Raw genomic sequence first — 11606 nt, 5'->3', positions numbered from 1 at the left:
ATATCAATTATGTCTGCATCCAATTGCGTTCATACCACTTTTAATGCTTTCAAAACACTGTTAAATCTCATGTGATCGGGTGGTTTGCCTTTTGCCTAGCCGGTCGGGGTTCGTTCCCCGGCACTGACGTGAAAAGGTTAGGGGTCAACTGCCCGATCACGTGGGATTTCTCCGGGCACTCCGGTTTCTTCCCACACTAAGAGCCCCTTGATCACCTACATCCAGGCCACCGGGAGTGATTTGCATATATTGTAAGTAAAATAAATAAAGTTTATTTATTTTAATTATACACTTACCAAAACAACGGTTAGATTTAGTTTTTTTTCTTCTTTATTTTTTAGTTACAGGCAATAGGAAGAAATGAAAAATGAATAAAATCAATAACATAACTTTTCTGCACGTAATTTTTTGTTGAAGAGCGCTATTAAATGGTAGGATTATGCAGTAAAATTAACTTTTGTAAACTCACTGCGTTTGGGAAAATATACAACGGTCCCATTCGGCTCTTATGCACGCAGCGAGGTTTGATTATCCATGTGGTATTGTGCAACTGCAGCCTACCCGGAATCACTGGTGTATTCTATTCAAAAATTAATTTTTATCTTACCCAGAAACTCATCCTGACGTATGACGAATTTAATCAAATACTCACTTTGTTTGAATTGACAACCATAAACCCGGGTGGTGCGCACCCGGAAATGATTTTATAATTGATATGTTTATATCGCACCGTTTACCCACCCGCTCCCATAAACTGTTTTTTGTGACATTTAACACGTAAATTTCAATATCATTCACATTAAGATTGCGACATAATTAATTTTTTGGCCGGAAATGTCACCCTACTGAGACAGTAGTACGAACCACAGCTGTAGAGATGTCCTCGGGCAATGGTGTCACGGGGGAAATATTTCAGGTCAAGTTTAGATAGCTTTAAATTATAATTTCAATAATAAGTGGTTTTTTTATACATTAGCATGACTGAGACGTAAATTGGTAATAGAGCGCTAATATATGCATTTCTGAAACAAATATACTTCATAGGCATAGCATTTTAACAGCTGGATATGTCATTCTTATCATTTTTTGCTGTAAAATAATATGTAACAATCTTGTACATAGACACTCTCGGTGAGTTATCTCCCATTTAAACGGAAAGTTATCTCCCCTTTACAGAAAATGTCTAAAGTAGACCAATAGTATAGTATAGTAGAGTAGTTTTCCAATACAGGAACACATAATGTTCCTCTACATAGGAATTAATGAAAAAAGTTAATTATATTACAGTTCATTATCCGCTTATTGCATAGTTACCCTTTAGTTATAAATAATACCATGAATTAGAATCTAGAATTGATCAAGTCTGTTTTTAAAAGTGTTTATGTTTGGAGCTGATACAATTTCCTCTGTTAGACTATTCCACCATTTAATTAACTGTTCGGATCGAAAAGCTATTCTTTCCAAAGTTTTAAGAATTAACAAGACTCCTTGTCATAAATATTGTTTGTAATTTTAAAAAGTTCAATCAAGTCTTCTATAATCCTTCTATATGTTTAAGTAGGTAGTTTCAGCTTCTGCAGTCTTTCTTGATAAGGTAGTTCTTTCATGCCTGGTAGACTTTTCGTGGCTCTTCTCTGTACAGATTCAATTTTATCGATATCTTTTATTATAGTTGGTGACCACACAGAGCTTGCATAATCAAGATGTGTTCTTACTAAGCTTTTATATAATGGAAGGAAAGTTTTGTGGTTCATGAAGTGAAAAGTTCTCCTTAAAAGTCCAAAAATCTGGTTTGCTTTGTTTACTTTTTCGCTTATGTGATTTTCAAATGTTAATTCCGGTTCATTGATTACTCCAATAGCTTTTTCTTTTTCTGTGAGTTGTAAATCCTTTCCAAATAAATGATAGGTTGCTTCTGTTCCATTTCTTTGTTTTGTGTTTCGACCAACTGACATATTTACATTTCTCTTGGTGCATCTTCAATAACCATTTGGCGCTCCAACTTCCCATAGTATTCAGATCATCTTGAAATATTAATTTGTCTTCGGTAGTTTTAATTATTCTAAAATATTTCGTATCATCAGCAAAAAGATATATATCAGATTTTACAATGTCTGATGATTTGGTCCGAAATGTTATATGATCTTATTTTACTTATCAATCTTCTGTATGGCACTGTATCAAAAGCCTTTTGATAATCCATATACATGTATATACAATCAATTACAAGTCCATTACCCATAGCTGCCGTCCATTTATCTGGCACAACCAATAGTTGCAGTGAAGTAGATCGACCTGATATAAATCCATATTGCCTCGAAGAAAACAGTTTATTTGAACGCATGCAGTTATTGAATAGTATTGGTCTACTTAAGAAATCTTCTGTAAAGGGGAGATTAAATAACACAAATGTTGTTTTTCGTGTTAAAAGTACCTTTGGTGCCAAAGATACAAGATTTAAAGTTATATGATAACAAAAAATATTTATTCGTTTTTTTGCAATTTTCCATCTCTTGTTATTTTCCAAAGATAAATAGGGTTTATGCTAAAACGTTACAAGTAATATTGGTAAGCGACGCGTAGCGCCTCAGTTGAATTGTTGAAAAATTCCCTGATGCGGTTTCTCCTGCATTGCAATACCTGAAAGTTGACAGCTATGGTCAATATGCATATAAGTAAAATGTATGTGCGACCACAGAGATCTGTGAATTGGTTACAGTTGAGTGCCCATAGACAATTATAGACGTTTCAGGGATATTCTGCATAGTACTATATACTGAGCCCTAAAACGCCTAATATGGTCTATGGACTCTCTGGTGGATCCAAGTTGATATTAACTATTTCTCAGATCCTTGTGCGTGCGACACCATCTTTGCTTGTTAAATAAGCATGCTCTGTATACTGTTTATATTGTCGTTTAATAACCCTCATTTACTTGTTTCTAATTAGCATTTTCTTGAAACCCCATCAGTTATGTAAAGCCAGGAAAGAGTGAAGCAATATTTTTATAAAAAAAAATATAACCTCTCTTTCCCCCAGATGAAAGTTTTATTCATTTAGTATATTATGAGTGAAATAACAATAGGTACTTTGAGTTAAAAATGAACGACGCTAAAAAGGAAAAATAATGATAATTGTGAACCTTATTTCTTTAAGTGATTGATGATATTTTGAAGTAGCGGACTAGCTTTGACATTAAGCTATGACGGTCGGGTAGGATCTAGTTAAGTTGTGACATATTGGACAATGTGCCACTTCTCCACAAATTATTACAAAACTATATCAACTTCATTAAAACAGCAGGATAAGAGACCATACCCCGATACTAATGTACGGCGCATGCGTCAGCTCAGCAGTGTATCGCACACCAAATACCGCGAAATGGAGAAAGTTTATATCGCCATGGAAACGCATCTATTGTCAAGACGGCGCTCGGGCGGTTAAACAGCTGTTTCACTTCCAAGTATTCACAGACCTGCACGGATAAAAGCTCGCTCAACTGTCATACAATTTCATTTTCACATTAAAAATTACACCAGTACACATCCGTCAAATCTGGTACCCAGATATGACAGAGCTGAACGAAGCAAGATCTTCCGGGGATGGGGAAATAAGACATTACAACCCCGGGGATGGAAGTACGGGTGTGGCAGCTTCAAATGATATTCCCGCCCAGGCATCCGCTGGGCCGTACCCAGGGGATTTCAACCTCAATTTCCTGCGAAGTATTGATGACAAATTCAAGGTGGAGTTTCTGATTAAGGTATGTATGTTAATTTTGAAAACATAAAATAATGATATATATAATACTATTATTCTTATTTGCGAAATGCCAGTAATTAAAATTTGTGCTATAATTTCGATAATTCATACTATTGAAAAAGATGCCAAACTGTCTTGTAAAAATGAATTTTTGTGACAGCTTATAGAAACATGGAGTGAAGGACATTAAAAATTATTAAATATAAATTAAGATATAAATAATATGCAGGAATAAGATTTAAAAGAAATATTTTGCTAATGAAAGTTTAATAATTAATTTCAATTGTTATTTGATTGTATTTAAATATGATATTGTGTAGAACCTGTGACGTATGGTAAACATTCTTATCACCAATATTCCGGTGTTTTCTCTCAAAAGAGTGGCTACTCGGATATATAATTACACGTACGTTACACTTTCTCCGGTGCGGAATAAAGACAGTAGAAATAATAACAAATCAATAGAAGAAAATATTTAAAAGAATATTGCATTAAAATACCTTTGGCTCCTGGTACATTGGTACTCAGACTTGTTATATGATATTTATGGTGTGAAGACCACCCGATATGTAAACTTTTATGGGAAATTTGATAGGAAATTTTCATACAAAACTCAAGAAAATTTCAATTTCAAGATGAAAATCAAAGGTACTCTGAATTTAAAGTATATTTAATTAAACAAAAGAGAAGAAAGCCATTTATGACAACGTATGGAGCTATCTGCTTACAATAAGTTACAGTTAGCTTGGTAATACAAGTTTACATCACTAACGTACGGAAAAGTTTTTGTAAAGTTATTAAACATCCAATCATCCTCGATGCTTCAGATCTTATATGTATATATTTGTGTTTCTGTTCAGATGTATGCGCAGCGTATTCCTGGGTTACCGAAAAATATACCATATCCACCATTTTTATTACAGTATCATTTTGATTTAAAAGAAATCAATGCTATATTGGAGACAATTTCGAGCTTTTAAACAAATATTTAATATTTTATGCTTCACGACGAATTACTTTTAATTACTGCTCGTGAATTTTTGTAACTTTTTCTAAAATATAATTATCATTTTGATCATATTGATTACTATGTCGTAAAATGATATTTAGTAGATTAAATGATAGATATTTCACACGCTACAGTGCCTAATGGGTTCAAAAAGTACATGATAGTTAGCGGTGCTGATATCTGAGTCCAAAAAGATAACCCTGTTGGAGAGTAACAACGGCTAAATTACGAGATTCAAAGACAGATAATCCTTGCAGACTGTAACAATGGTATTAATTAGGGGGACAAAGGGAGATCACCTTGTCGACTCGCGTGGTAATTGTGGGGTTAATTACGAGGTCCAAGAGAGATATCATTGCGCAAAGCAACAGTAGTACTAATTATTGGGGTCCGAGGAAGTCAAGTCTGTCGCAAGTAACTGTGGGGTTAATTACGAAGTCCAAGGGGGATGACTCTGTCGATAGTAACTGGGCGGTTAATTACGGGGCCCAAGGGAGATAACCATGTCACATAATGTAGTAACAGTGTGGTTTGTTATAGGATCCAAGGGAGATAATCATGTCGCGAAGTAGTGGGGTTAATTTCGCGGGTTTTTAAGGGACATATTCCTGTCGGAACATTTGGTGAATTACGGGGGTCTAAGATGATATCCCTATCGCACAGTTACAGTGGAGTTTTAAGGGAGGTAACCGTGTCATATAATAACTGTAGTGAAGGGCTTTATGGCTGCAAGGGAGATACTCCCGTTGGTTAGTAGTGTTAATTTACAGGTTCCACGGGAGATTATCAAAGTTGTTGTAGATATACCGGATTGTAAATTATGGGGCTGAAAAGAGAAAACCAAGTATCTGGTAAAAGTGTAGCAACGGGGGGTCTAAGGGAAATAACCATGGGACAGAATTACACATATATAATAATTAGTCAAATATTAAGACATCCCAGCTGATTGTTACTGATAACGTGATAGATATGAAGTGATATTGTCAATGATAGAGGAGCGTCACGACCCCACAGTGGTTCCACTACATGGCCCTAGACCACGGTCACATTGTCATTGTCATACGATAGTGTCATCAACACGCACTTTGCATCAGAGAATAAAACCCTAAGCTTGTAATTACCGGGATCCCCCTCCTATCATACCCGACACTAACATGGTAGTTTACTTGTTATAAAAACACTAGACTACAAATTACCCTTGGCTGATTTGAAAATGACATCTCCGACAAAATGGAAAGCTTGAGCTGTCAATAACATGACCCGAAAGTGGACAGTCAAGAGCCATCCAACGATGAAATGTACATCCGTGGTCGCGTGCTGGACGATGATCGGTCGGGATCAAGTGGTCGCCGCCTTCCCCTGGCGCGTGCCGGTACACAACATTGCCTGGATACCACATGTCACGCGCACGGAACAATATTTTGTTTTAATTCGAACATCTACACACAGGGATCTAATAACAATGAAATGCACGTTCACTGATACATGTATAACGTTTTAAAGACTAGTTGTCAGTTTCTATTATATCGCCAATGTTTAATGTGAAGGTTATTGTGGTGATAATACTCAAATATTGTTAAATTAATCTTTTACACACACTCTCTGTAAACATAGAATATTTCATGTTTCAATTTGTTTCTTTAGAAGTGTGTCGGTCGTTATTATAGTTTAATATCGTCCGTTTTATTTTTGTCACTAATGGCAACTATCTAAGATATTATTAATCAACATTTCAAACAAAGCTACTTGAAATAATCTTGTTTGTTTTCTGAAATGTTGTGACTGAATAGAATACGTTATTCTACTTCGCTATCTTATAGGTTATCAACGTTAGATTAAACAGTTTTACATACATAATTTAGAATTGTGAAATTATTAGTATTTGACCGGCCGTATATAATTAAACCGATTTCAAACATTTTCGTTTAAATCTTAATTTAGCATAATGTATGTGCAAAATAAGCTTATCGTAAAATCATGTCTCTTAAAATAAACCGCCTTTACTTTTTGTTTATTGATATGCTCAAATAAGCAATAGACATAAAGGTTGCTTATTCTATAGTTAGATATAATAACCACTTAATCTTAAAATCGATTGTAAAATATGTCAGAGAAATATCTTTTATTATTTATTAGTAAAAGAAACTATTGTAATATTTTTGACAATATTTATTTGAACAAATATTTTAGACAATCAAATCATTTAGAATTCGATATAGGTGGTAATGGATTGATATAAAAACATGCGCAAAATAATTACTATGTTAAATTATAATAAGCAAAAACAAGATTTGGTTATTTATATTTAAAGCTTCCATGCTGTTTATTGAGACAGTGTATACATGTCACAAACTAAAAAAAAAAACATGATAGAGTGTACTTATATGGAGCGCAGTATTTTAATGGACACACGATATCTTTAGATAATCTTTACCGGTGTATGGAAATGGTGGAAGTTGGTGACATGTAGGACTTTTCTGTGGTGACACCTGACATATGTATCGTCTGCTTTGTACAAATGTCAATCTTCCATCGGTTACATTTTCGAGAGGCCGCTTGATACAGAAGATCTCCGGTTTCTTCAGATCCATCCGGAATCAAGGGGACGGTCCTCGCGTGCGGGTGGTGCTAAGCCCAAACCCAAACACTTTAGGCCACCGGGCGAGTACAGAGGTAGTTACTCTCTGTCTCTTGTTACGGCCGCTGGTCAGTCCGCTAGGACTGGTCAAACATTGCCGCACAGACTCAAGTCCCTGGTCAATGGTCGTACAGTAGTTTGATCAAAAAGACTTTTCTACAAATCCCCGAAATACAAAAGATTTCAAGTGTTGTCAAATACTGAAAATGTCGCCAAGTTACCGATAGGGCCTTTTATGTCTGTTTTATTTGATAGATCAATTTTCATAAGGAAGAATTTTACAAATATTTACCATAGGAAGCTATTTCAATTTAATGTGATCTAAAAGTGTTTGTATAATTAATCAAAGTGTGTAACATTTCTGTCGCCAGGTGAGGTACAAAAACGGCACGATCTGCCAAGAAATCAATTCAACCAATCAGATTCTTCAGAAGTACCAACCGTCCAATCAGTGGCTGATGTACGTGCAGCCGGCACGAGACCGACACGAGCAGAATTGTGAATTTTACCGGCATGAAAATGGGGATATTTTATTGAGAACTTTGAAGAAGGTTGAGAGTGGTGAACAGTTGCTAGCCTGGCACAGTGAACATTTATCTAGAGAGTTGAACATTCCGTTCCTCGGACTTAACAATATACTAGGTAAGTTGGATTTTATAGTTAGTGTAAGGATTTATGTTATTATTAATTAGATTATTATTTGTACTTAATAAATGATATTCATCAGTTGAACAATAATTGGTGTTTGATCATGTATATATATGTCTAATTAACACAAAAAATAATATAAAATAATTTATTTCGCCGTTGGTGCATACGCAATCATTACTTCCTTCCATTAATATAGTGACACAGAATTTTTTCGGGATGCAATTAATTATTTTTCATATTTTTAACTTGAAGTAAAAAAAAGTAGCTCAAACTTTGCAGTGGTGATAATGGTGTAAAGTAAGTAACTTTTGTAACTGGAATAAAATACAAAATCGTCTGCTCCTGTTTTTGATAGTGACAAAATACCATTTGTCAGCGGTGGAACATCTTTAATTAGATTATTATTTGTACTTAATATTAGTATTCCATTCAAAAGAAATAACAGTATAAACAGGACTGAAATACATTATCGAAAAATATTATAATCTATCTGACAGAAAAATATAGATTTTCATTAATTATTACTATTAGCTTTATTTCCTCCAAAATTGAAAGATATTTTGAATAATACATTAGAAAAGTGTTTAGATGTTTGAATGTGTAAACAATTTTTACAAATTATAATAATCGAAAATTCGTCGACATCTTCCTGAGATATTTTGATGTATAGATGTCAGCATATTCTACCAATATTCTAGAAAATAAATGTATCCTTTTCATAGCTGCAGAATTTCATTACACAACAAATAAGTAAAATGTTGAAAACAAGTCGGTCATGGAAATCAAGACCTACATTAATTAAGGTAACGGCAAATTTAATAAAATAAAGAGAGTCCCACAGATAGCTTGATCATGTTAAGAGAGGTTTTCTCTGGCCATAGATTGGCTTGTGTAACAAAATAAAAAAAAAAGTTTTGAAACAAAATGACATTGAAATAATTGAACAATTCTGATTTCTGTTAAAGGTTTACAGTCCTACAATTTTACATGGGTTTTATTCAAAACAGCTTTTATTGCAAATAAGTCACGAACGGAAAATATCAGGACGGTTACAGTTCACTAACTGCGCAATTTAATTTTCAATACCTAATCCACCACTGCGTGAACGACTTTCACAGTATCTAATAAATTTAAAAGTTTAAAACTATCGATTTTCCAGTTTTGGTATAAAGGTATATGCGATTCTATTAGTTTCAAACCAGGAGGAGATAATCTTGTATTAGAATTATAAGAAAGTTGCTAAAATACGGGTCCATAGGTCAGTTTTATCAATTTACATCTAATTAAGTCACCTGTTTATTTGTTTTCAATTATTTTAAAATTGCTTAGGAATGGATAACTGATCTTCATATAAAAAGACATTTAAACTTTACCAAAATAAATTGAGCTCATATAAATTCAACCCGAGATGTTATATTATAAATGTAAAAAAGACATTTCGTCTTGAGAAATTGGCTAACTTTACCTAGTATTTGTCAAACAATCTGAAACTATACTTCACTTCATTTCAAAGTTCTTGTCTAAGTTTATTAATTCTACGATCTCGAAATAGTTTCATACACAAACTAAGCTTCCTCTTTGTTACAAAGTAAAGTACCGAAATTACTTCATGCATATAAACGCAACGGGCCTTATCGTGAACTTATGTCAAAGTACATATCATTATCATATAATTGTTTCAAGTTGAAGTTGCATACATGCATAAAACATTCTATTATGATGAAGTCGTTATTGAATGAATATAGATACAATTTATGTTAAAGACTATGGTTTTGGAAATTGAAATTAAATTGCTGATGATTTAACTGAAACACTTGTATCATTTGCATTTTTCAGGTAACCAACAGTACGTGTGCGACAAGTGCGGAAAGACCTATACACACCCCAACCCCCTAAAATTACACCTGCGGACACACTGTGACAAGGGCGTGGTCAGCAAAGCTTCAAATATGCCGGACAGAGACATTCTATTTAGACCCTATCTCCAATGCAGCTGCCCCAGCAAGATGCCGGTCCCGGAACCGGGCCACACCCATCAACAACCACCCAATGGCCTCACCAGACCACTTCACTATCTAACATCAACACATAGATCCAGCTTATTTGGTCAGCATCCCTTCGGTCGCGCAATTTCTCCAGAAGACGTCCATCCGGTCAATCTGTCCCTTAAGGACTCGTTCGGAAAAGCCAGGATAACGACATTCCATGATCATCAGTTTCTTCAGCCATTACACTTATTTAACCACGTCCAGCCTCAGGTATTTCCCATTTCAGTAGGGAATATGACATCACCACCATACAGATGTTATGACTTATGGGCGCCGTATACCGCTGGTTTGTCACATCACCGGAACCAGAACTCTACGATATGGTCCGGTAGACAACCGTGTGTGCGTGCGCAACAGTTGAATAACAGGCAGCAAGGAAAATTTCGTAGCAACCCAACGCCTACCAAACTTCCGGTTCCGGTATCAATGCCTTCGGAGTCGGACGGGGAACCACTAGACTTGCTTCCAAAGTCATTTTTCGCGAACAAATCAAAGAAAGGACACTATTGTATATACTGCGGAAAGCTTTATTCGAGAAAATATGGACTAAAGATTCACTTGAGGACCCATACAGGTTACAAACCACTGAAGTGTAAAGTTTGCTTGAGACCATTCGGTGACCCGAGTAATTTGAATAAACATATCCGTCTTCATGCTCAGGGAGTGACGCCCTATCGCTGTGATTATTGCGGGAAGGTTCTCGTCCGCAGGAGAGATTTGGAGAGACATATCAAGTCCCGTCATCCGAATGCCGCAGAATCTGGGTTCGTGATACAAAGTGAATGTCCAACAGATATTGGTATGGACTCGATGTTGAACAAACATGACACTGACTCAGATATCGTGGTCGTTTGAATGTTTAGCCTCAATAGTTTTTCAGCTTTAATGTGACATTACTTGTGATAAAGATTTCCTTCCATTTTACAAAGTGCCCAGAACTGTACTTATACTTGTATACCATGTATTATCCTTTTAAAACTACGCAAATTATATGTACATAAGTATTGTAATATTATAATAATATACCAGTTATAAATAAACGTTATTTTAAAGTATTTGTTTATTGTTTGTTAAAAACCTTTATGGAAAATGTTTTCTATGAGCTAAATGTATGTTTATAAAAACGTTTTACGGAATATATGTACACATGAATCCAAGCCTTGGGAGAACGAGGTACAATATATTATTCTTGGTGACCAGAAACTTAGAAACCAAACTGCAAAAAAAGATCGAAATCGTCCTAAAGTTTGCTACCAATTCATGAAAACAAAAGGCATTAGATGTTAAATATTTTATTCGTGAAACATACAATGAATCTAACCTTGTGGAATTTCGGAAGTTTTCTGTATATCAATATTACCGAGTTTTCTCTATTTTTTTCTTGGAATGTCTTTCATGTTTGTGAGTGTAATGTCACTGACGTCATTAATGACCTAACAATCAATTACTATCATAAAGAGAGAACTCTGTGATATGCACACACAGAATTCATTACAGT

The 11606-nt window shown here is 34.9% G+C and overlaps 1 protein-coding gene across 1 annotated transcript; it reads left to right on the top strand.

The window, feature by feature from the left end:
* The first annotated feature begins 7527 nt into the window (after positions 1-7527).
* On the top strand, positions 7528-11477 carry LOC138324340 (zinc finger protein 672-like). The gene is made up of 2 exons (XM_069269418.1): positions 7528-8051; positions 9897-11477. The coding sequence occupies exons 1-2, from the start codon at positions 7868-7870 to the stop codon at positions 10961-10963; spliced, it is 1251 nt and encodes a 416-aa protein (XP_069125519.1). The 5' UTR covers positions 7528-7867; the 3' UTR covers positions 10964-11477.
* Positions 11478-11606: the final 129 nt, after the last annotated feature.

This window comes from Argopecten irradians, chromosome 1 (assembly GCF_041381155.1).
Source record: "Argopecten irradians isolate NY chromosome 1, Ai_NY, whole genome shotgun sequence".
Classification (NCBI taxonomy): domain Eukaryota; kingdom Metazoa; phylum Mollusca; class Bivalvia; order Pectinida; family Pectinidae; genus Argopecten; species Argopecten irradians.
Note: the sequence above shows the minus strand (reverse complement) of the source record. Positions and strands in the feature narration are given on the sequence as shown.